This window comes from Branchiostoma floridae, chromosome 3 (genome assembly GCF_000003815.2).
Source record: "Branchiostoma floridae strain S238N-H82 chromosome 3, Bfl_VNyyK, whole genome shotgun sequence".
In the NCBI taxonomy this organism is placed as follows: Eukaryota; Metazoa; Chordata; class Leptocardii; order Amphioxiformes; family Branchiostomatidae; genus Branchiostoma; species Branchiostoma floridae.
Window position 1 is genome coordinate 18031846 of NC_049981.1, and position 26854 is coordinate 18058699.

At 40.2% G+C, this 26854-nt stretch overlaps 2 protein-coding genes across 2 annotated transcripts in view; one reads left to right on the forward strand and one right to left on the reverse strand.

The window, feature by feature from the left end:
• The first annotated feature begins 22 nt into the window (after positions 1-22).
• On the forward strand, positions 23-6870 carry LOC118412704. The gene is made up of 4 exons (XM_035815730.1): positions 23-181; positions 411-490; positions 3427-3495; positions 4181-6870. Exons 2-4 carry the CDS (start codon positions 418-420, stop codon positions 5686-5688), a joined length of 1650 nt encoding a protein of 549 aa, XP_035671623.1. The 5' UTR covers positions 23-181; positions 411-417; the 3' UTR covers positions 5689-6870.
• Positions 6871-7053: 183 nt separating this feature from the next.
• Positions 7054-26854, reverse strand: part of LOC118412702 (cadherin-23-like) — a 44828-nt gene continuing 25027 nt past the window's right edge. Inside the window, exons 37-55 of the mRNA XM_035815727.1 lie at positions 24881-24949; positions 24406-24460; positions 23771-23901; positions 23421-23476; positions 22619-22724; positions 21032-21130; positions 19800-19833; positions 18599-18752; positions 17927-18016; positions 17179-17280; positions 16747-16869; positions 15949-16032; positions 13434-13538; positions 12672-12806; positions 11571-11732; positions 10870-11023; positions 10133-10356; positions 8858-9497; positions 7054-8123 (exon numbers count right to left, since the gene is read on the reverse strand). Of these exons, the coding sequence (XP_035671620.1) occupies positions 7763-8123; positions 8858-9497; positions 10133-10356; positions 10870-11023; positions 11571-11732; positions 12672-12806; positions 13434-13538; positions 15949-16032; positions 16747-16869; positions 17179-17280; positions 17927-18016; positions 18599-18752; positions 19800-19833; positions 21032-21130; positions 22619-22724; positions 23421-23476; positions 23771-23901; positions 24406-24460; positions 24881-24949 (2884 nt within the window). The 3' untranslated portion in view covers positions 7054-7762. The remainder of the gene's footprint in view (positions 8124-8857; positions 9498-10132; positions 10357-10869; positions 11024-11570; positions 11733-12671; positions 12807-13433; positions 13539-15948; positions 16033-16746; positions 16870-17178; positions 17281-17926; positions 18017-18598; positions 18753-19799; positions 19834-21031; positions 21131-22618; positions 22725-23420; positions 23477-23770; positions 23902-24405; positions 24461-24880; positions 24950-26854) is intronic.

A 26854-nucleotide genomic window follows, 5' to 3' on the forward strand; every position in this document is an offset into this window, starting at 1 on the left:
TTACCCTTTCACCCGGATTTCCATATATGGTATGATGATATCATCGCCAGCCAATCGCTGACCAGCAAAGTTGTTGGGGACTTCCCCTGTACGTCACCACTTAGGACACAAGGGGAATTTTCAGAACAAGCGGTGCAGACGAGCTGAGCACAGGGGAACTGACGGGTGTACATGTTAACAGGTAAATCATTGCCTTACAGTCTAATCCTAGCACTGCGAGGAAAAGTCGGCGTTTACTCCAAGATTCCATGATAGCGGAACGAAGCTGGGGAGGGGGGAGGGGGGCGCCAGTTGGCGCGTTTGTCAGTGGAAAAAAAATATGGACGGGACACAACAAAAAATAATTGTAACGTGTTAACTATTACCGTATGTTTACCTGTGTATGATGGTGCTGCCCATGTTATTACCAGGTGCACGATGTCTTCATCTACAAACCAGCAGGACGTACCTGGAACTGTAGATACTGACAGAGACACTATGGACGGGGAAGGTGAGACTCAGACAAACCATGATGTCCGCACGCACTTTGACCTGTTACGAATCTTTAAACGTTATAACGTTATGGCAAGAAATTGGACATAGTAGACCATAGCACATTTTAGAACCTTACAGAAACAGTCGAGGAAAATAAACATTTTAAAAGTGTTCTATAATTTTATATCAACACTGAACAGCTCCTGGTTTAGATATACCAAACTCCCCAGGGAGATATGAGATAAATGTACAATTAATGAATTATGACCATGATCATGAGCCCTCAACATCATTATCTGGTAGTTCTGTAGGGTTTTCTGTAAGGTTTTAAAATTCATAAACTTAATGTTCTACAGTGTCCAATATCTTGCCACTAGTCTACTGTTTGACCTTTGCCAATATACTATGTGAGGTATTTTATTGTAGCTGGTTCAGTCTAATTCAGTGATGTGGGTAAATTATTTGTGATGCATAATTGGTCCCTTACACTTAAAGTCTACAATTCTACATAGCACGTTATATGTAATATCCAGAAGTCAACATTCAGCGTTCAGATTATTCGTATCATGAAGCTGAACACCAGCAAAAAAGTCTAACGTTAGTTACATGTATGTCTGTGTTCACAGGCAATTATGTTTTGACACACACCCAAAGACTACAAAATAATGAACAAATTGATGAAATCATTCGCAGTAAGATGAAGAGATTGCTGCAGATTACTGTAAATGCATTTAAGTTCACGGGGATTTAATTTCGCGGTAGCGGGAAAAAGGACTATTTGCGGTAACACCATAGACTGCAGTCTAATACCATAAAGTGGCAGTGACAGGCCTTTGTGGTGGTGACAGGCCATAGGGGCATGTTCGGGCATGACGCACCCGCCATGACACACGAGTCAGGGGTAGGAGGAACCCCTTGCATCCTTGGTCGGAAGTCCTCCTAGGAGACGGAAACTCCGAACAACAAACCTGCATCTGCTGGGGCCGCCTTACACGTTGCATACAGTTGCCCCTGTAAGACTAGTGCGCCAGTGGACGAGAGGGTGGATAAGGACGTGCACACCCCTCCTTCACCTTAAAAATCCAAGTGCAGGCCAGGCAGACGGGTCGCCTTAAAACCCGTCTGCCTACCATTGTCTTCCGAGACAGACGGATGCCAACAATACCATAAAACAAAAATATTCGCGGTAGTTTTAAGTTCGCGGTGAAGTGGTCACCGCTAAAACCGCGAACATTAATCCACCGCGAACATTTCTGCATTTACAGTAACTTCATTTTAAAAGATTTCTGAAGATTGGGATGTTAGTGTGAGACTATCATAAACAGGGCTGTATCCATGTCCTGTCCTTTCAGTCCTAAGATTGAAGATTGCTTGTTTTGATGGATGGAAGTTTCATGAGGTTGTTTGTGTGAACAAAACTGTCACCCACTCTGATATTACAGTTTATGTCATACCTGTGACGCGAAAACATTCGATACAGGAGTTCCGGACTGGGTGATTATAGTATGGTTTATTTCTTCTTCATCACTTTACACGGTACAGAATGGCAGGGCCATGGCCCTGAATTGCACTGTCGTGTTACATTTATTAAAATCGAAGACAGTTATTAAAAACGATGTTCGTACATCAGCGAATATTGCACATAGTATTTACATATATTGCACACAGTTGCTTAACAGTGACAAATTTGGCTAGAAATACAACAAATTTGACTTCGAAGGTGATGGGTAGTTAGTCAAAGTTCTCTTATAAAACAGATTGTCACATCTAGAGCGCAGATTCAGGTATTTACATGTTCAGCTTGCGCACCATGTAGGGTATAGCACTCGATCTGTATCTTTCCGTTCTACAATGAACAGTGTCCAGTTTGTGTGATGAACGAGTCATCCTGCCACTGATATCCACACGTGAGAGTGGAAGTAGGTGCCTGTACAGCTTCGACTGTTCAAGTGATTTGGCGAAGTTAACAGTTAATTGTTCACGACGTGACTTGAGTGTAGGTAGGCCCAGCCGAATACATGCTTTGGAGTAGGATGTGTAGTTGGTGCCCAAGATGATTCGAAGTGCTCGGCGTTGGACGTTCTCGATTTTGTTGCTGAGAGTTGTGGATAGTCCGGAGTGCCAAACGGGCGACGCATACTCCAGAGTCGGGCGGATATAACAGGTGTAAACCGTAACTAGATCATCAGCAGGAACGCGGAAGTGCTTCAGTTTGATGAGTAAGTACAGACGTTGGCATGACTTCGTGCACATGGAGTCAACGTGCGTATTCCATTTCAAGTCTTCTTGGAGGTGAAGACCCAAAATCTTTATGACTTTCACATGTTGAAGTTCAATGTTACTTATCATGAGTGGTGGTGGCACGAACGATGTCTTACTAAACTGGATGTGAAGGACGTTGCATTTGCGAGGGTGTAACACCATGTCGCTTTCACGGGACCAGATTACTTCCGTATCAGACTGACTCTAAGTTGTATCACACGGGCTCCATTCGCATAAATCGAACTGTTTCGAGCGGGCCGAGTGCGGCGCCATCGAAAGTTCAAATACCTGATTCGAACGTTAATTGGAACATTGCTGTTGCAACACTTTTTGTTCGAGGGCACAAAATTTATTCAACTTCTGGCACATTTCGCATCAAAACGGGTTTTCTCATAAATAAAATACAACACGGTGTATTCCACATCACCATCGGTCCCAGCTCCTTCGGCCGTCGGGCGATCCGACCCGCGATCATGCTGGTACCTCGGGCTGGTACCTCGGGTGATACACCGTGTTGTATTCTATATTAATGTAAAATTCATCATGTTGAAAAATGACATAATGCGATTATGGCTGTACTAGATTATGGCTTCCCATAGCATATATTACATACATTCAAAACCATTGTTTTGTGGTTTTCACAATGTCATTATGAGATTCTCAATCTAAAAAGCATTTCTTTTGTTTTAGGAGAAGTAGCCTTTGCCTGTGGTACAGTCAACTCAGAAGCTGAGACAGTGGACATTGAAGCCAAGCCAGGTGAGCCAGGCAGTATTTTGAGGCAGCAGCAGCACTACCCCCTGACACCCCCTTCTTGAAAGTAGAGTGGTTATTCCATGGACAGCTGGCCTGGTCAGCCGTTAACGCGTTCTTGAGGGAAGATGCTTATAGGGAAGGGGAGCATCTACTAACATCTGAATGGCTATGGCTATAGCATTGAGGCATTAACATACCAAGACTCTACATAGTTTACAAAGGTCATATGAGATCTTTAATTCCTTGTCACCTCCATGTTTTACAGAGCATGTGTGTTTGTTTAATTACTGTAGGTAACGTTATACATTTTGTATCTTCAGAACGTTACGTGTGATTGCAAATTGAATTTGGTACATGTGTTTGTGTTGAGGTTTGCTTTTGGGCATCCTGGTGTTTGACCTTGATACTGCAGCTGGGCTTCCTGTTTTGACCCTATGGTCCTGATGTTTCGATAATGCACAGATTTTCGTATATTGTGGAAGTGGTGTAAGTTTAGGCCACCTAGCACCATGCACTGGAACTGCAGGAGCAGTTTGGTGGAATCTTCTCACAACATGTGCAGTACTTATTGCTTGTGTTGCTTCACAGTTGCTTATGGGTTGTGTTTCCATTCACCAATGAGGGTGTGACTGTGTTCATGGAAATTTGTGGTCAGCAACACTTAATTCATGAATTGTATTTTGCACAGATAACACAGTAGATGCTCCCACACACCTCCTCTTCCATATTACTTCTGAGTCCTCTGACACCAAGAGAATTCTTAAGTTTCTACCGAGAGGAAGCATCAAGAAGAACAGCCGGGAACATATCAGTATTGGTCGACGTGAGACGAGTGACTTGAGGCTTCATCACGCTCAGGCGTCCAGGGACCTGATGCGCATTACACCCACAGTAAATTCCTCCAACTTATCTTTCACAATAACGAACGTAGGGAGCAAAGGGTTTTCTGTCAACAACATGGTACTGTGTAAGGGAGCTGAAACACCTTTAACTTCTGGTTCAGTTATCGCACTAGATTTTCTCAACTTACAAATGACAGCAGATATCAAACCAGGAGATGATGAGAAGATGTATGAGGTCCAGTTCCATCATGTAAATCAAGTTGCACAGGCTGCCACAAATGACCATGACAGACTAACTAGTAGCAGGAAACAGCAGCCCTCTTCAAATTGTACAGACCTAAATGTCCCTGTTTGTAAGGAAGTGTGCACATCAAGTGATTTCACTGACCAAAATGAACACCTGTGTGGTAAGCATGTTCAGCCCCCACCTCCACAGCAGCCACCTGTAGAATGTCCACATGGTCAGTGTACATCACAGTCAAAGCCAGTGGAGAAGCAGGCATCAGCAGAACCTACAGTACAAGAGCTGCTAACACAGTTATCTTCTGGCAATGGGTCTGCCCCCCAGGTTGTTTTTCTGGCACGTGACATTGTTGTGAACATGGGAGGTCAGGGGTTAGACACACGGCCACAGGGCCCTAAAAACACAACAGACACTACTAGAAATGGGGAAGTGACTGCCATGCAGGAGAGTGGGCAGGGGGGCTCTGAAGAGGGGTGTCCCATCCAGGTAACAGAAGACGGGGAGTCAAGTAACCTGCCAGTCATGTGCACTGATACACAGAATGAGGAGTGTAGTAAGAGCCCCATGACTGATATCCAGGGAAGTGGAGGATTACAGCCAACAAGTCCAGTAGAGAGTGATGATAGGGATTCACGACATGCCGATGACGAAAGGCAAGGAGTTAATCCTGGAGGTACTGTAGCAGAAACAGTGGACACTCCAACACGACTGACCCTTTTGGTTCACAATCCTTATCCAGGGTTGAAATTACACTATCCCAGCACCACTATCACAAAAACTGCCAAACAGCCTTTTCTCATAGCTGCAGCTAGAAACGAGAAGGCAGATATTCAAATAGACGACCAACGCGTCTCTCGTGACCACATGCAGATTGAATTCCTCACTACCAAGGCAGGACACTTCGGATTTCAACTGAGGAAAGTGAAGAAGAATAAGATTGTTAATGTTGATGGACAGAGTGTTGATGCTGAGGTGCCAGTCCAGCTGAAGTCTGGTAACAGCATTTGTCTTAAGTTACCCGGATCCCCAGTAGTCAATGTGGAGTTCAGCGTTAAGGTTGAAACTGGGGATGCTCCTGATGTTTATGAAGTTATGGTGAAGAAAAAGTGATCTTGAACCACTTCAGCTCACTGAAGAGAAGGCAGACAGCTTCATGTGTGTAGTTATTTTATCCGTACACCTTTGCTGTGTTACATTTAAAACTCTGTGGCCTTTTTGTATTCTCTATGATTGTCATCAGTGCACATGGAATATTCCTTCTTCAGCAAAATATGACATAAAAGTTAATGTAAAGCCAAATGCGTAATGTAATTGAAGGTAGGGTATTGTTTAAACAAAGTGTTAGTCCTAAGGACAAAGTAATGTGTTAAGATATACTTGTTACAGTGTTGTACATATAGTTTGTACTGTGACATATGTAATAATTATAGATAGTGTTGAACTTTATCATAGGTGCTTTGATGTGAATCTAAATATTGTGGAAAAATTGATTCTACCCAATAATTTTTCTTGGTCAAAACAATAGCTTTATAAATCCCCATATACACGTAAAAGACCCAACTTCTTTGTTGTGAAATCTCTTTAATTATGGAGAGAGAAAGAAAACACACATTACAAATGCAGCATTTACAGCAGTGGGTCAAAAATATCACACTTAAGTGAAAATAATGCAAAAAATAATCTGTTTGTATATATATATTACCAGTGTGATCAATTCAGCTATCACACCTTATCTAAAGATCACTAAGAATTAGTAAGATAGACTGTTCTTGCATAGATCAAAGGTCAAAAGCACATAAAAACCACAACATTCAACATTACTACTACTACCAGTCTACATATGATGTGGAAAAAAATTATTATAAAAAGTACTCATGTTGAAATGATGGTACATTGTAACATATAATTCTGCATATTAATGATTCACTTTAACTTCAGTATTTTATTCAAATGTGTCATTTTAGGGTATATGAATCAAGTTGAATTTTGAGAGTTGCTATTTCAGTAATAGTTATGAGGTTTGTACATACCAGTTGGAAGCCAATACTGTCAAAAGAATTTTTACAGTCTATATTTATGTTGATATTTGTTGCGTGTCTTTACATGATGCCACCTTTTGAACAACTTGGAAGAATTGTCATGAATTCTAATTCAGTGTGTACAAAATACAAATCCTCCCAGTAATTTAAATTTTTCCGTTTGACTACATGTAACATGTTACATGTTTGTTGTACATGTATGTCAAGTGTAGTGAAATATGTCAGCCCTTTGTGTTGTCTATATCCTCTGAAATTAAAAATGATTTGCATGAAAAAGAATTTGTTTCATATTATTGATGATCTTAACAATGCAAAGACAGATCTCTAATATATACATTGTAACTGTTACCTATTATGAATAGCACACCCTTCAAATCCATTCACTTTCTCTAATATTGTACATTGTCTATTGTAAATCTCTTTATCACCTTATTGAAAAATATTGGACAAAGCATTAGGCTTTTCAAAATGTAGGTTTGTAGCAAAATTTATGTTGTCAAAGGTAAATCTCTGACAATTTGGAACCAGGGACTGAGGGACTGACATGAAAAAGGAAAATCAAATAGGTTATATATATTATGAAGTATATATTATGAATTTGTTGATTTATCTTATATTCCAAATAGCAACTGTACCACTGTCTTGGCAATCCACTGCATACCATATCATAACTGAAATCATAATTGTATAAAAAAATTATTTGGGAGTACAGATACAAAATGTACCTCACAATTGACAAAATCACAATGACCAAAAAGTATGTCATATGATCCTCTTCATATTCTGAATGAGTAATACACAGTAGCAAGCTGTATACTAGTCAAGCAAGGTAGACCTACCACTCCATGTAAACCTGAAAGTAGATTTCACCCTAAACTGTGTCCATAAACTGTGTAGTACATGATTGTTTTCAAGACTGCACATACCAGCACAAAATATTGGGTTACAATATGTTTAAGTCTTTTTAGCAACACCTTCGCGGCTATCCTAATATTCTATGGACTCCATAACTTGAGAAGCTGTGGATGGATCCTTGTGATATTCACTAGGTGGGTAGGGGTCAGGAACAGGAAGGTCAAATTTGATAATTGCCCTCCTTGATTTAAGTGTCTCACTATGCTAGTTGTAGAATTTGAATTTGGAAGCTAGATGAGTGAGATTGGTACATCTGTCTCTGGGTCAGCCCCTGAGCTGGATGATCCCGTAGATTTAGACATCTGCTCAAAGAACATGATCTGCTTGGCCACACTGCGCTTGGGAAGTGACTCCTTCGCAGGGGTGACTGAGTCAAAGTTCTGCTGAAAGCCTTCTGTTTCACTTTCCGTCCTTGTCTTACTTCCCTGTGAGGGAGTCACATGCACTGTCAGTCCAGAGTCATTAGGGGGCGTTTCGTTCTTGGTTGGGATGAATTCAATGCGAGGGGTGTCCTCCTTGGCTTTTGACGGCTGGAATGCTGCTTGGTGCACCTGCTTCATGGACACATTCTGTACCCTTGGAATGGAGTAGCTGTACAGAAAGGAGCAATAGGAGTGCAATATTGGAACATTAGTAGTTGATAAGAATACAACAGGATGTATTCCATATCGACCAGGATACCAGACTGGTTGCTAGTCAAATGCCAAAGGTTGTACCTTATCCTATGTCATACCCACCCTTGAAACACACATTTCAATGCAAGATGCACCAGAATTTGACAAAATTAAGCACCTTCAAAAATTGTAACAACAGCAATTCCTATGTCTGAATTTGGTATTCAAATTTCCAATAGGTGCATGTGAAGTGCATTCGATTGATTCTATGGAAGTCTATGTGTAACCCAATATGACACTCTAGGAAATGTCCTTGGTGCTGAACATGATATCTATTGTTGTGCCTAGCTCAACTCAGCTGAAAATTTGCAAAGTTAAAATGTATTTCATCTTAGACTTTTTTTGCATAGAACAAGTAGTTCAGAACAATGTATATTAATTTCACAAATTGTTCAGGCACAAGTGTAGGTCCAGACCTACACACATAAACCTCTGTTTTGTTTGTTTGTACCGGTACCTGTGATGTTACAAGGTACGTTTAGGTACTCATCTCTAATCTAAAGTTGTGCCTAATCTCAACTTCATTAAAAAGTCACTACCTTGTAAAATATCACACCATGTCAAAGAAATGCATGAAAATTTAAAAAAAAATTCATAGTCCACCTCTTGAATCTCTTTGACAAGTAAAATGAAAACAATCCAGCAGCTGACCTGGCTAGGCGCACTGGAGAGCTGTCTGCTGACGACGTCTCCGTCACGTGATGTACCTGAGCGGCTACATGCATCCTTCTAGAAGGCGACATCAGCCTTCCCGTTACTGTCCTCACCGGTGAAGAATCGGAACTATCGTGGAAAGCAATCCAAGGACGTTCATTGTTCAAGGATCCCCTCCCCGAGGAAGAGTTCTGCTCCAGCTGCGGACTCTCGTCTCCCCTTGGAGAATCCAAACCCAGCACATCCTCAGGGCTCTCTTCTGGGATACTGCCACCGGGAGACAGCAATTGGACTGGTCTACCTCCGCGATATTGGGACATTTTGGGGTTTCTCAGATCAGGTCGCACAAGGGGATTGTAGACCTCATCCCTTTGTGGACTGGCATCTGGCGGCAGAACCTGCGGTGTCCCACGCTTGCCCGCCATTTCTGGGTGACTCGTGTGATCGATGTATTGACTGTATGTTGGCTCATCAGGGATTTCTTCTCCAGCGGTTTCCCAGTGGCTGTGAGGCTGGGCCCTTCCTGGGTACACAGGATGATGATTGACATGTGCTGCACCCAGCAATGTGCCATCTTCTCCCTCATCATTATCATACGGATACCCCTCATGTCTGATCAGATGGGATGTCTCTTCATCTGTATCATAACAAAGACAGGGTTTAAAGCAATAGTCAACTGTATCACTATGGAGGTCTGTGGTGGTAATCGACATACAATGTTGTAAAGGTTTTGAACTTGAGAGGGATCAGAGGACTGATCAAAAGTTTGTTGGTAGGTTCCTCACACTATTGTGTACGGAGATAACATGTAAAGACTTTATGAACTAGAATGATATCTATTGACAACACTGCAGGGAGCTTAGTGGAATGGAAGGCTAGTCCCACTGGCATAAAAAAGCATTCAGTGTTCTACTTAACTCCACAAGTGCCTTCTAATCAAACCCTAGCAATCTTAGCCTATATAAGGCTGTATATGATGTGCCTGTCAAGGCCAGAAGACAGTAAGGTTACAAAAATACTTTCTGGGGTGATAAAACTTATCAATTATTGCTTGGCCTTCTTGGTTTGCTTATCTTCCCGCATTTATGCTAAAGGAAGTTTCTATACCTATAGGGAATGCAAGAGTAGGATTTGCATGGGTACCTGCAGTAGAAATCTGGAAAAAAAAAGTCAGCTGATTATGTATTGATTGATACAGGCATTAGAAAACAAAGCTCCCTTTTGGAGTTTAGTACTCCTTAGGATTAAAAAGAATATATTATATGGCTGTACCATCCTGAAGGTCCTCCTGATATGTCTGTACTTGTACGTTCCTCTGTGGGGAGTGGGACTGGGTCCTCCTGGTCTTGTCTCTCTTCTTTTTGTCTTTGTGTTGAGCCCTGTGTGTGGAGTGACTCCGAGGCTTGTGGTGGTGGCCATTGTGGGAATCTGGACGTTCAAACACGATCTCTGTTGTTGTCTGTCTCCGGAGCAGTGGCTCTCTTTTATGTGGAGACCTGGAAGGATGCAGAATAAACCATTTTTAGGCCTAGGAAAAATGTAGTGTTTCCAGTAGCAGCCCTAAAAAATTGGGATCAGCAGGTTCTTTTTCTTCTTGATGGCAGATCAAAACTTACATGTCCCGTCACCTGCAGGCTTCATAAAAGGGTTGACAGGTTTTTTGCCAGGGTCAGTTGGAAAACTGGATACATTCTTTTTTCCTATACCTGATATCACAGGGAGTCAAGTTTATACACTTTTGTTCCTCTTGGTAAATTGGTGACCAAATTTCTGTGTGTATTTGGCACTCTTTAGACAGATTGAGTGGCCCTCCAGGGAAAGTCATGTTAATCCAAAGGCAAGGCAAAGTATCAAACCTATTGTTTCTGAATCCCACGCTCTAAACTGTTAAGCCACCATCCACCCCTCCAACCAAAATGGGCCACTCGGAACAAAAATTATTTTGTTATAGAGGAAAGTATCATGAAACATGATGTGCAGTTAACATAATATGTCAGTCATTGTAAGACCTTGAGGAGTTGTGCGAACTTTGTCCCTGTAGGTCCCTTAGTTGTCTCTTGTAGGGTGACCTTTGCCCTCTGTCCTTTGTTCTCCCACGATTCCAGGACTGATGATAGTGATGCGGGTCCCTCACAATCTCTATTGCAGTTCTTCTGGGAGAGACTAGAGGGATGGAAAGGTGTTAAGATTCGTACCAGGAATTACCAGTATGTCTTAGCTTAAACCAGTTTTCGTTCTTCTCAGCAATTCTTTTAAAAGTAAGCAAGATGAAAAAGACTTGATTTTTAGGAAAAGTGGGAAAGAATGTGTGCTGTACTGTCCTAATACCCATCCTGTGCTATCTCCTGTCAGCACTAGGAAGTAAACAATGAGTGCTGTAACAGTGTTGGCAGTACCCATTCTGTGCTGTCTCCTATCAGCACAAATAAGTAAACAATGAGTTCTGTAACAGTGTTGTCATTATCCATCCTGTGCTGTCTACTATCAGCACCAGTAAGTAAACATTAAGTGCTGTAACAGTTCTGTCCTTACCCATCCTGTGCTGTCTTCTACCAGCACCAGTAAGTAAACAATGAGTGCTGTAACAGTGTTGTCATTACCCATCCTGTGCTGTCTCCTACCAGCACCAGTAAGTAAACATCAAGTGCTGTGCTGTCTCCTATCAGCACCAGTAAGTAAATATTAACTGCTGTAACAGTTCTGCCCTTACCCATCCTGTGCTGTCTCCTGTCAGGACTGGTGTGTGATGACAGCGTGCTGTCTGGGATCTCCATCAGAATGGCTTTCTCCAGCCGGTACAGTGGGTTGGACTCACTGCTCTTCCTTCTCAAGTGGTGTGGGGAGGGGTTTCTTGGGCGTGGTAGGGGGGTATCTGTTGTAGAAGCGAACAAAAAGTTATATCCTAACATCTTGTTGCCTGCCATTGGTGCCATTTAATTACGACTGGGGGCCCCTTTAACTCACTTCCTGATTTTTTTCAGGGCAGTCAGTATACATGTAGGAACCCGGTCATAATCAGAGAGCACCCAGGCTAAAAATCATGATCATAACTTCAATGTATCATGATAAACCACTGAGTTCTTCCTGTTCTAATCATGGCAGAATATCTGACGAGACAGAATGAATGCTCCTGAATTAGTAGTAGTTGCCAATTGTGCAATTATTGATATATACATGTATTAGGTAATGTAGAAGTGTGCTAAGTTTGTCAAAATGATACTATTATCCCTCTTCTTTGACTTTCATCACACAAGCTACCTGTTTAACAATTCTTACATGTTATGGCTTGCTTTATTGTTTTTTAGATCATAGAACCCAAGGATGCAGTCACTTGGCATTAAACTCAATATAGGAGTAGCAGTGAGTCATGATACTGATACACTAGGGATTGACACATGTTGAAGGATTAGCAGCACATACTGTCAGATGGTAGGGGTAATCACACAATGTATATTAGGTAAATACTAACTACAGTACATACACAATGTCATGTATACTGAATTGAGAGTAAAACCTGAAATTGAAAACCCTATTATATATGCTAGATATACCCCAAAGTCAAGTTCTCACTTGTTTTACACTAGTCCGTTCAGCACTATAGGAAATGCCAGTCAGTCAAGTAGCCATCAGTTTCCAAATGTGGGAGAGCCCTGAATTATGATGGCCTTATGTGAAATAAGTAAGGACTTTGTGGTATATTTAGCATACATAACTAAGGTTTTTCAATTTCACATTCAGCTCTCCTTGAATGGAATCATGCAGGTGAGTGATTGTTAGTAAGACCACATGCAGCTGTTCACAGGGAACACACCTGCATCAGGTGCAGGGTTTGGCACCCCCGCACAGTACAGGTGATCAACCACCGAGTTCCACAACATGGCCGCGCGAACTGCCATCTCGTTAACCGGTACGCTCTTACCCGACACAGATTGTGCTGTGGGTACGGCTGAATCATATAAGAAAACTCAATGATTTATTGAAAATTATGAACCATTATGAACTCTAACTCTAATAACATAAAGTATTAGCAGAATACTGATTTTTTATGTGTGCAGGACTTATGTACTTGATCATACTGTGAAGTTGTGTGCATTTTTATCCCCTAAGTTTTTTTTTGTTTTTGGAAGAAAACACCCTCTTCTAGCTAGTGATCTTTCAAAATCGTTATCTAGGTGGAGGATTTTCTTCTACGTACATGCATAAAATGCCCTGGTCTGCAAGACAAGGTGCATTTACATTTGCTTGTTATACAAGATATGTCCTGTGTAACTAAAATCTCCAGGAACTTCCAATCAGCAACAAAGCAGCTGAAAATACTCTATTTAAAGTGAAGCAACAATACCCCAATCCAATGTGTACACAGTTGATTGATTATCAAATGTATAGAATGGTCTGCTATTCAATATCATTCAAGACAGTGCATGTCCTTGGTGCTGAACTCTATATCTGTTCTGCCTAAATTCAACTTGGCTAAAATTTTGCAAAAGTTTAATTCGTCTTTTGAACTTTTTTGTCATATAACAATATACAACAAATAATCAATGGCATGATTCAAAATCAACATTCAACAAACCTTTGTTTTCGTTTCTCTTCACGGTCGGTCGTTGCTGTTTTATGGGCGATGGGCCAATGTGAGAATCTTGAAAGGGAATAGTGACCGCCCTGCCGCGGCCTGTACCTGAAACCAGGTAGGCTGTGTAAGCCCCACAGTTGTCCAGGGGAGAGGTGGAAAGAAAATTGAAGGTAAAATCAAAGAAAAAAATTAAAATTGAAGGTAAAATCAAAGAAAGGAAACCATTTATAGCACAATGTACATGTAAAAGAATTCAAATCATCCAGGCTGATCGAAAAGAAAAAAAAAGAGACTCAAACTAGAAAGGCCGACATTTGCTTGGGTGCAAATACAGCATATTTCAGCCATACCCATTCCCACGCAACATTGGACTGTTCCAAGTCACCCCTGCTCAAAAATGCAATATTTAATGTAAGTTATCCCCAAAAGAGAACTAATATTGTGAATTGATTCCATGTCAAAACAGAGCTTGCCCAATATGCCCCGGGCCCATATGGAAGAATATAATCTTCCACAGGAGCGCCTATGCATAACTGATTGGTTTTTAGAATTGCGGCAGCTCCTATTTTTCCGAGAGTGAAAAAAAACGCATCTTCCATTCAGAAGATTTTCGTCATGAAATTACATGACGCCATTCAACAATTTCCACTTCGATAACTAGGTCTAAGTACCGTCATAATCTCCTTGTGATGTGGGTGCATTTATTATTGCAGTGAACTTTTTTTAAGCAAGTAGGGCATACGTTTTAATAATTGTCAGGTGCAGGTACTGTGTAGTAGGAGTGTTGTTGTTTTTTTCAAGCTAAAAACTTCAATCTTCTTCTTGTTTTGTATGAGCCATTACATAAACGGAGACGTCTCGAAATTTTACAAGAATTTTACCACCCTGTCGCTTCATTTCTTTTCTGAAAAATCCCAGGACGAACAAGTTAACTTGATTTGGCTTTATCTATATATTTCATTTTCCTTCGAATTCTTTGTTAAGTATATGCCCCTGCATACCACTGTTAAATTGTTTTACTTTGTATGCAATCAGCCATCGGACGTAATCTTGTCTGAGTGTTTCCTGCTCGTAGCGTGCGAGACCTGGAGGATAGGTGTTTCTACTTTGTTCGGGGGTTTCTTTTCGGAGGTCAGTGGTGATACTCTGGTATTGAGAGTGTTTTATTGGGCTCAAACTCTGGCAGTTTAAAGTTACTTACAATTTGAATGTACAAAGTTTACGTCAAAAAAGAACAACAACAACACTAGAAGTACCTACATTTGTTCGGGGAAAAATACATGCATTCTCGCCACTGTCAAACTTACGTATCAAAACTAAACGCAAGCCGTCCAATTTTCCCTGTCCAAATCTGCCGAAAATGATTGATAGTGCCATGCGGAATGTTGGTAAATTCATCGACACTAACGTTCAATGCACGCGTACCGTCCGCTACCGCTCAAATGACCCTGTCTGAACTCCAAATCCTCGCAAACTACAATTTCAAACCCGGCAAAGGGGACCATATGGCCACTGTAAGGCTGTAATATGCATCTGTTTGTGTATATACGGGATTGCAAGGCCCCGCTTATGAATATTAACTAGCATTCGCCTTTCTCGTCGCTGATTGGCTGGCGTCCATAAAGTAATTATCTCTCGCTCCCCCCAGACCGCTGGCACCTGGCACGTGTGGGCTCTGGGGTCACTGGAGTTCACGGCAGGAAGCCGAAAGAAAACCAATTTCCCCTCAGAAAAGCGCTGAAATTAAGCATTTTAAAGTAGTTTATGCCCAAAATTTTACTTGGATCATTTTACCAACTATCTAATGCCTATCTACACCAAATTTAAGGTCATTCCATTGTAATTCAAGGGAACAGGGGGCCACAATATACCGTTTTGGTCAAAACATGACCTTTAAACTTCAATAAAATCATTTTAGAGGCAGATATGAAAAAAATGAGAAAACAGCACCTCGGTATTGACCCACTCTACCCTTGTGCCAAATTTCAGGTCATTCGGTCACGGAACGACGGAGATGAATCGCTTTGAAGATTTGACAGGAGAAAGAAAGAAAGAAAGAAAGAAAGAAACATTACGAATACAATATATTTCACCATACCATATATGGTATGGCTGAAATATAAATATATAGAATAGCTTGAAACATTGCAAAGAGAGGAAGATCATAATATCCCCAGATATAACTACAATTTGCAGTATGTCCTATTGAAAGGTATATGTTGTAGGAAAATACATGTACATGTAAGAGGGGTGATCAATGAGCCTCACCAAGAAATACTATGCACAACTCAAATTTCGAGGCATAAAAATTAAGTAGAAAGTCTTTTATGAGAATTTTTCAAATCATTGTGATCATTACTTTGAAAGGTGTACCTTTTGGAAACTAGTAACGTTAGGTGAGAGAGAAGGACAAATGAGCTGCCCCCCAGATTTGTACATGTATGTCACGTTCAGCTCTACTGCAAGGCCGAAAACCACTTCTCTCTAGTATGAAGGGATTCCTGACAGAACCTACCAGATGCCGGTATGTCTGGATCAGTACCTCTTCTCTGTGAAGATACTCGGGGAGGGGGGCCATGAGGAGACATGGGTGTTGGCTCTGCAACTAACAAAGAACAAATTGATCATGCAGCAACAACATAGGTAAAAGTCAACTCATAAAATTCTAACTGGTACCCTAAGATTACCACATTAAAAAAGGGGTAAAGCTAAATAGATGTACTACATTGTAGCATTAGAAATTCCTGAGGTACATTTTTGTATTACTTTGTGCACTTCAGACATCCAGGTGCTCAAGACAACACGGCTTTTTCATGTGAGTTTTGACATTACAGATACAATGAATCTCTTTCTTACTTTACTTATTGTAATGTTGAAGGCAATGTACCAGTTGTAAGAAAACTTTCAGCTAGACCACCTAGCACAGACATTAACATTACATTGTCGTTACTAACTCAAAGCCTTTTTCAGCAAAACTGGGGTTAAATTGTGATGCAAATATATCACCTGTGGGAAAGGTTCTTTTAAGTCAGATGCAATTAAGTCAGCCACCGCCTACCAAAAAACAACATTACAATAATTTGGCTTCTTCCCTTGAAAGAAGGTGTGGCCAAGGAGCTTTTATCTGATAAAAGCTCCTTGGTGTGGCATAGTGTATCAAACTCAACCTTCATTTTCCCAACCCCATCCCACCAGCTCAAAATGTCAACAGAAAACATCCAAGGCTTCTCAAGTTACATTGTTCACACACACACACACACACACACCGAAAACACAACCTTGGAGAAGGTAAAAATTGTTGATGTGAATGTACCTTCCTCCATGTCTAGTAGATCCCCATCACTCCTGCGTCTGGACTGTGTGCCAGTAGAGCTACAGGTGTCCACAGGTGGGCTAAAGGTGTCCACAGGTGGCCCATGTTCTGTCAGCACACCTGCTGAGATGAGGAAATCATTTAGACATGGTCGAGACCCACAGTGGGGGGGGGGGGGGAAGTGATGGATAGGACTCACCTGTTATTGCACCAAAGCAGTCACTACATGTACGTCTAAGTAGGGCACAAATAAGGATTTATGGAGGTTGTGTGGCAGGGCATTTTTTTCTGACTTTTCCTGTATAGTGAAAAATTGATGTGTGTGAGTGATAGTACCTGTAAGTGTGTGAGTGACACTACGTGTAATGGTGTGTGAATGAGTGCCAGTACCTGTAGGAGTACCAGTACCTTTAGGTGTGTGAGAGACAGTACCTGTAGAGACTCCTGAAGGCAGGTTAGTGTCAGTTTGTTGGACAGAGGTGGGAGGTTCACCAGGTAGGGAGGGCATCTGAGTACTGAGGGCAGGGTTGAGTTCTGGAGAATGGGAATGATGGGTTATCATACAGAGAGATTAATTGACGACATCTAGCAAAGTTGTATTGCTTCAGCAGCATCATTCACTAAATGTACAATCTTCAACATAACAGGGTTGTGTACTCTACTACATACAAATACCATGTGTGTTTAGTCTAACAGCATCGGAAAAACCACAATGTCCCAAACCTGCTCCAAACAATCTTCAATTGTCACACAATGTTCAGGTATCTCAATCATAGTCATCATACTTCAATTTGATTTGCTATGTTAGCTGCCAATCCAAGTGATATGTCTTGTTTGTTACAGTTTTACTTTTCAATTAATACTTTATTTTTTGGTAAGTACTGTATGTATTGCTTTAATTTGATCCTTTATTTTTATTTGCAAATATTTCATATCACAGTTCCTTAGGTAAACATGCATGTTGTGTGAGTGACAGTGCCTATAGGTTACTTGTAACTATTAGTGTTACTGTCTATTTAGTGAAAAGAATTTTTCTTGCAAAGTAAGGTTTACCATTGACTCAGTACTAAGTGTGTAAAAGTTCTATCTTTTTACTACAGCTTTAGATATTAATCTGAGGATCTACTGCTCCAGGAATAGTGCTTGTAGTTCTAGTTAGCACAGTCAGTAGTGAATGTACCTGGATCCACAGGTGCAGTCAATATCTCAGTTGTTCTCCTGGCAGGGGGGTGTCTCAGGGGGGAAGGGATGGGGGGTCTGGAGTGGGGATCTGGGACAAGGGAATGAAGACAGTACTCTTACTAACGTCTTGACTTATCTTGATTAATTTATGATTGTGAATATACCAACATGTTGAGTTAGACATTGTGTTATAGATTACATGCTGGTTCTAAGACCTAAGTTTGATTTCAAAATTTACCTGTTTGTACACAGTAAGGGTTATCACCTCCTAGAATGTAATCATATGCATGTTTACAGTTACCTTTCCTATTTACTGCAGTTTTTTTTCCTCTGTGACTGCTCTACAAATTTCAAAATTATGTGAGCATGTAATTTTAGCGATTACTTTTAGTTTCTATCTCTCCTCAGAGTGATTGAAATAAATGCGATGATGAAAATTAATATTAGCGTTGGCTTTCTCTACAAATAACGCAAAATCAATTTTGAAAGTAGACTGCCTATGCCTTATGTGAATGGGGCATACAGGCCCAAATTTAAGAAGAAAGGTAGTGAATTCACAGTGTCCTGAGTATGGATGGATTAACTGTACACAACTCTATAGCTAGTTAACACACCAATGCAATGCCTTGAAAGCTGATCTATCCAAACATGATGATTTGGGAACACTAACCTGTCCGAGGAGTGGACTTCTTGAGAATACCAACAGGGTGCTTCTTATCCATGCTCATGCTGTACTCAGACTTGGGTTGGACCTGGGAGTATGTGGTTTCTACTGGTGCTGCTGGCTGGATAGTTGACACTCCATTCTCTACTGTAACTGTCAGCTGAACACAGCGAAGGAAGAGGAAGTCAAAACTGTCACTGCTAAAGGTAAAAAGGTAAAGGTAGTCTTACAGTCTTTTGAGGGCATAGAAGCAGTGGGTTGTTATCCACTGTATCTAGGGCTTGGTACTGGAAGGAGGAGCCCAACCCTGACTCCTTCCACCACTTTTTACCTAAGCTTAAGTCAGACACACATTTTTACACCTGTGTGCGGAGTAAGGAAAGGGCACAACACTGATTCTGATTTTTCAGAATTCAAATTACAGTAATTTAATGTAATGTAATGAACAAAGCATAGAATGCCTACATCTAAAATAATCTCTAAGACTTAGTTAGAAACAAAAAGATACACAATGAACAGAACATGCTTTATGGTCGGACTCACCATCAACAAAGTTGTGCACACCCTGCTAGGTACTCGTCTCTTTGAGACCAGTTTGGTGCCAATTTGGGCCATATTTGGGGGTTACAAAACAGCTGTTTCCTCTGGCATAAAACACCTGTTGTTTATGATACAGATTTTCTATAACTTAGAATATCCTTTCCTTGAAAGGTGGATGACCGTAGAAAACATTATTATGGCCACAGCAAGTTGTGGCTCAGTGCAGAATTCCTGTCCATTTACAGCCTGTGTAACATTATGTCTGGTTAACAATGAGTTTTCCTACAGCAGTTAAAACATTACCACTCTATTTCCCAGTGGGTGCAAATAATAGACTGATCCCATAGCCCCACCCGTTTCTAACAAAATGCAGAAAGACAAAACAAGAACATAAAAAATGCAGATATTTGAAAAACTATTTTTTCGCACTCATTGGTCAGACTGCTAATGGTCAGGATTGGTTTATCATTTCTAACGACACGCAAGACATTTCCAAGTTCAACAACATCTCTTTTAAACACTCTTCTGCTCTGTTCATGATAACCTGGGCACATCATGCATGTCATTTTCATGACTAATTCCTACTCCACCTCCACCCATGTAATAAATAATTCAATGACAGATTGATTATGATGTGAAATGTTCTGTAATGATTTGTAGGTCTCACCTGTTCGTCTGGCTCCACAAAGGCGGACACAGATCTATGTTGAATTGGCAACGTTGGTGGGAGACAGTTAGTAATCTAACAAATATCCCCTCCAATCAAATATGTTTTTTATTTCCACCTGAAAGGCCATGTTGATATGATTATATGAATGGCATCCATGTGCACATCAATTTTAATCCATTTCTAAAAAAACATTTTGACCACATTGTACAATGTACATTGTACAAATCAGCTACAAAATGCATAAACCAAGAATGTCAAATTGGAAAAGAATATTGGAAAATGGACTAATGTTGAATGCCAAAGTCAATTACAAATTTAAGATGAAGACGTCAAAGTACGTAAATGAAGAATCTATTATTCAGTGTACAATACTCTGTGTGTTCAGTCATTTGTTCAACTTTCCTGACCACATAGATTTCATACAAGATTTCAGGGGTTACTTTTGCCCAACTTTTTTTGCATGCTACCTTAAGTTTTGGCGTTCCCAGATGACATTTTCATCCATATAATCAAATTAACATGGCTTAAGGCCAAAGCAAATTCATTCTCATTTCCTTGGTTTATATACATATTTCTATGTTCGTAAAAATAAAGCAAGCGGACCAATTGAGCCATCGGTTACTACCAAGGATGGCTATCCTGACCACATGTACATCTGGATACTTGTGGAAATATTCCTGTAATGAAAAAAGTGAGGTCATAGTACAGTTGCGTGCAGCAAAGGTGTGTTGCCTCTGGGTCTAGGATACATCATTTTCATTTTCAGCTTTGAGGTAGCAGAACACAGTATTCAGTAGTTCAGTAAGAAGGTTCATGCCTCAAAAATCATAGCAGGTTGCAGACTGTGGATCTGTAGGCCTGAGATCAACTCTAGGGTTGGCTCAGTCTGGACATGTTGTATTGTAAAGGGATTGCATTCGTCATTTCGGATGGTGAGCTGACGGCCCCTTGTATGAGGGAGCTCAGGCATATTGAGCCTCAAGCATCAAACCTCCGCACATAAAAGTACTTGCCGGGAAAAACACTGTGTTCTGCTAGTAACCTTCATGGGCATTTAAGAAGCTGAAAAATCAATCAATCTAATTTTGGTTTTAGCTCTTGAAACATTATCTCTGAAGCTCTGATTGGCATTGTACAATCTGTTTCACAAACTGAAAAGTGCATTGCTGCTGTGCATATTCTACAGGTGTACACAGTGCAGGCACCTATCTCATCTGAAATGTACAAACCCTTGTGGTGATAAGGACCCATCAGAGGTTATGTCTTCCCTAAGTCTCTCTTGTGGAGGGGAGTGTTCATTGTTGGTCAGGGGTGCTTCCTCATCAAATCTACAAGTAGAGAATTCTGACGTGTCATTCCATTCAAGATGTTGGTATCAAGATTATTTAACCCTTCTAGTTTGAGCCAAATAGACTGCAAAACATACAATTTTTTTATTGTTACAATTTAACACTAGCAGGTTTATTGTGATTCTCTCAGCAAAACAAAGGATAGTAACTGTGAAGTTCCTAACTGTCACATTTCAGTAAATCAGCATTTCTGTCACTTCACTGCAATATCACTGACAATTGCAAGTACTTACTAGTACTTTGCTAAGGATTAGTACGAGTATCTATCAATAGTTCTCTTACTGCTGGTTATTGTCTTGACAGTACTGAAATGATACTGTGGAAATTACTGACATGCCAGTAATACAAAGACAAATTTCATCTCTTACTGACAGTTAATGTTCCACTTACTGTCCTCTACTGTGCTATTACTGACATCTTCTTGAATGTTAAACCAATCACAGTCTTGCATTAATGCTGCATCCTGCATTAATGTTGCATCTGTTATTGAAAATACATACTTTGTGAATATTTAGTAACTGTCATGACAGTGAGATTTCAGCAGCAAATAAGTCCTGGCTATTAGTAATGGCCAGTAATTTCTAGTACTAATAGTTTCCTATACAAGCGAAGGCTCAAGCCTTTCAATGCTCGGTTCAGGAAACAAATCAAGGCAAGTAGGAAACTGTCTGAGTATACAACACCTCTCCATCCATTTATTCATGAAGTCATAAGAACTGCCATCATTTTAAACACGAGTTGCCTATAAGGAGACTTCTTTGTTCTAACATGAGATATGAAGTCTTGCTGCTATACCATTGCAAACATCCTGAATATTATCAAAAGCTTAGACTTATAGAGATTTTGTATAACAAAGTTCAAGATTTTCAACATCATTATACATTGTAAAAATCTTTCAACAATGAATAAGCAGGAAAGAATCAATACATATAAGATTGCTAAGTGTCACAGCTTGCACAATAATCTTTCATTAATGAAAAGTCTCAGACTTCTTTGTCTAACTGGGGCAACTACAAATTAAGTTCTTCCCACAAGTATGTTTACATACTGTAACTGGATAAGAAGGCTTACAACAACAATAATGTACCTATGATAAGCTGAGATTTATTCAATAACAAGAGGAATGGTGATTTTTGTGCAACTTTACCCTCATAGTAGTCATAGCCAATAATCATCACTTAAGACAGACATGGCAACATTATACTTCATAACAAATTAACTGAATTCATGTACATGAGTGTGCAATATATTGACTGTTACAAACGGTGGGTCCAATGGAACTGTGCTGGACACCTTGTATATAGTGTTTCTATGACTAACTGAGCTAAGATGACGTTATCTTTGGTGCAGACAGTGTTTTATAAACAAATCCATAACTTACAGTGTTGAGTGCTGCCTGCGGTACATGCATGTGAAGTAGTGCATAGGGTGCTGTGACAGAACGTGCGACATCATAGCCGGACAGACCTTCTGTCGTACGCAGGATTCTGCACACCACGAGGTCGGTAGGCGGGGGTGAACAACGTCTCATCAACGGTTTTCACTTGGGTTTCTTTTGGATCTTTGGATGCAACTACCATACCATAAGGAAGAAAAATATGCATCTCAGTACAGTTACAGCTGAGTTGAGATTAGACACAGATTACGAGTTCAGCACCAAGGACATGTAGGTTCTGGTTTGATGTTACACAATTATGTTTGCTCTTAATTTCAAAATGGTTAAGGAATCAGCCAAAATGCTTCAGAGTGTGAAATGTGTGTCAGGGAACATTTCTCCCAATGTCATCACCACTGCGTCATTACAAGCTGGTATCCACAAAACTTATCATGAGAAGTACAGAAACTTAAGTTTAGTCAATCATATCCCTATCGATTCAATGAAACATAAAACAATGAAATGAGCATCAGGCATTGTTGATTCAAATAACATAATACATGAATTGATAACAAATGTAAATTGTAATGACCATACTGTAAATCGTACAGAGCAGCTGCTGCAAAATTTCTTGACCACTAAGATTTCATAATGATGGCAACTTTTTTGTTGCCAAACGTTTTTTATTTATTTGCATGCTTGCATCAGTTTTAGAGTTCCCAATGGATGGAATACTTACAATATGGCCACAACAGTGGTATGATCAAGTTAATTTTTTGTAGTTCTTAATTCAAAATAGGTTTCCTTGAATACAACGTAAAGTTACAGTATTAATGTATTTTGTTTCTGTCCATGTTTGCAAGCCCACAAAAAGCTTTTAAAAACTGTACTGACCCTCCAAGTTTGTGCTGAGAAATCCATTTCCTTGAGGTTTGTCACCTCTCAGACATCTTGAGGTTGGAGTTTGTGGGAAATTATCGAAAAGATTAATCAAATCAAGAAAGATTGTCATTTATAGTAATAACTGTGAATAACATGCATCACATCTTTTTAATGACAAATTAAGGATAACAAATAAGATGAAGCCATGACAATCTTATGGCACTTGACCTATAATTTACTGACAATGCTAAATGTTGATATAGAATAGGCCGGCTACTATTAACCATGAATTTAGATAGCTTGTTTCACCTCACAGAAAAAGCCTTGCGAACCCTATGTTAACTGAAAAGTGCATGACCTACCTGTGCTTCAGACAGAATGTTATGCAAATGAGGCTGACAGTTCCAACAAACAGCACAGCCCCCAGGCCGATCAGAATGCCCTCCAACACAGAGCAGTCAGCTTCTGATGCACAGGTTTCTGCCTCCAGAGGCTGTATGGGACCAACAGATGACTTAGTCATACTTTCTGTTCAACATAGAGTGCATCTGTATCACCCGGACCCAAGGTACCGGCCTGACAGATCACTCGAAGGCCAGAGGGCGAATCAACCTGTGGGAAGGCAGGGACCGAGGGTGATGCGGAGTACACTGACTTGCATTTTTAAAATTTAAGACATACCTATAAAAAACCCATGATGTTAAAAAACATGTTTTGATGTGAAATGTGCCAGAACTTGAGAGAGTCCGGTATTTGAATGTTCCACAGCAGCAATGGCATTGCACACAAAGTGCATTCAAATTATTATTTCAAGGAGAGCTAGTGAACTGTAACATATAAGCAGAAGCCCATGGGGTACCATAAAATATAGACCAGTCCAGAACACCTGTAAACAAATGTTATTGCAATCTGGGTATGACTTAAACAGCAGTACGCACCCAAACTTTCCGTAAATGCACATTTACGACACATTTAATATACATCTATAGCATCTTACCGTCACTTCAGAGATGGATGCTGTTGACATGACATCCATGTCATCACTGATCAGCCTGGCAGGGCAGAAAATTGGGGTTGAGGCAGGATGTTAAATAGAAGGGGAAAAATATTATTGAAGTATGCAGTTGTATGCAAAAGTAACAATCCCTTAGCATGCTCAAGCATCTGGATATTATACATGTAGATTAAGTGTGATCTACTCCAGTGTAAAGTTGCTAGGATTCAAAACTCAATTTTGCTCTAGACAGAAGGATACCAACAAAAGTTACTGGGATCGTGCAAAAGTTAAAGGAAACAAAAGTAAGCAAAATACTAGCTCTTTTCAGTTATAATGATATAAGTATTCATTCAGTTATAAGTATTTCAGATTAAGCTGTATGAGAAATATTTTGAGAAACAGGCTGCACACATAGATACAAGGAAAACTGATACAGTAATACAGGCTGTATCATAATGTTTATTGTGGTAATGACCTTGATAGTGTATCTGCATCAGTCAGCAGTCTGGTGGTGGTATCCACCCCATGTACAGTCACATCAGACCTGCAACAATAATAAGTGAGCTAATTAAGTTACATGAAAATAACAAATAATGCTGAGTATAATACTCTATTTGGTGTAAATGCTAAAATGGTATAACTTCTAACTTCAAATTGGGTTTGACTTCTTTTCCTGTAACAGTGGAGGATTAAGGATACCACTTTTTCTGTAATGTGTGTATTCTGTGATGTTAAGAGGAGGGTAGTTTATCTGTAGACACATACATGTATTAGGATGTATGGAATCGGTGGCCTCTCTTAGGGATTCTTTTCTAAAGTTATTATAGAAGGAACAGTTTGGAATAAAATGTGTTTTGTCTTTCACCATGTTTAACATGCAGTATATACAAGTTCTTTCTCACACTTCTTGTACCACCCTTTCTACATTTCAAGAGGGTGGATAAGAACACCACAAGCTGTGTCATGCTATGTTTCATTATACCATCTAATCAACAATTAACCAATCCACCATGGTGTGAAACATGTACAGTACCTCCTGTTAACAACAGTGTAACACCTGTCTTTTTCAATAGGTTCAAGAAAAACATGGTAAATTTCAGTTGTCCAACCAACTAGTTGTTGATTGTTATTTGTGTTACCTGGGATGTTGAGGGGGTTAGGATGGAAAAACTTTGCGACTGTAACATTATATTCCACAGATGAGGATAGCTAGGATGTTGTTTCATGTTACCTTAAGCCCCGGTCACAAGAATCGTACGATTGACTGCGATGGAGGTTTTATGCGCGGCATAAGCGCAGTACGTCGTAAGTCGGGGAAGAATCGGAAGCAATGGTTTAAATATATGAAGCCGTGGTCACAAGAATCGTAGTGCATCGTACGATGAGGTCATTAGAGCGTACCTGCGTCAATCGCAGGTAAATCATAGTATATCGGGGAGCCTCCTATGACGAAAATAGAGCTGAAATGGATTTTGAACATGTTCAAAATTTCGCTATCGTCGTAAGATTTTATTTGCCCCCAAAGCAGACTTCATTACGGCAATTTTTGTCTACTGATGAGGTTTTACATTTATGAATTTTTAGCATGTTGTGATAGTTTCAGTTTTCCCTGATATTGTCGATATTGACGAAAAGGGAAAATATATCAGTCGCAACTGCCACAATCGCAACCAGAGATCAGCGCGCCACGCACAGGTGATGCAGACAATTGTTTGATCGCTTCATGCACGTGAGTTTATAATTAGATCAAATCTCAGCTCTCGTCGGTCTTGGGTCAGTTTACCATAATCGTAATAACCATGGGGACAACTCAAACATAAAGGCAGGCTCTATGAGTCGGAAATATATATGATATAATGCTTATGATATGATTTTTGTATGATGGCATCTTTTTGTTGATAGCATATCATGATACAATCTTCGAAAGAGCCTGACACGCAGAGCCGGCAAGCAGGCCGAGATAACCATACCAGTACTCACGCTTGATTTGAACTTTTCCTTGTAATACTCTTGTTGTCATGGTCTTTTTTTATTTATTTTTACAGTTAAAGATATTATTGGAAGGTATTCAACAGCTATGTCCACATTTTGTTGGTTAAAGAAGAACAAAAAACGGTCAGACGGCTATACAGAAGAGACACGAGTGAAAAATCGTACGACGCTGGACAAATTTTGAACATCATCCGATGCTCTGCGATGCTCTGCGATGGCTGATTTTGCTTACGATTTAGCTGCGATCCACTGTGATCATCGTGCGATAGGCGTAATATGCCATCGCAAGGACGTCGTACGATTCTTGTGACCGGGGCTTTAATTATCCATGGTGACTTATCCAATATCCAATGGTTCAATGGTTAGCCCAATGCCGAAAATACCATGTTCATGGTCTCTTTGTTACATAAAACCAACCATATTGTCTGCCTTTCTGTAGTTGTAACAAACAATAAGT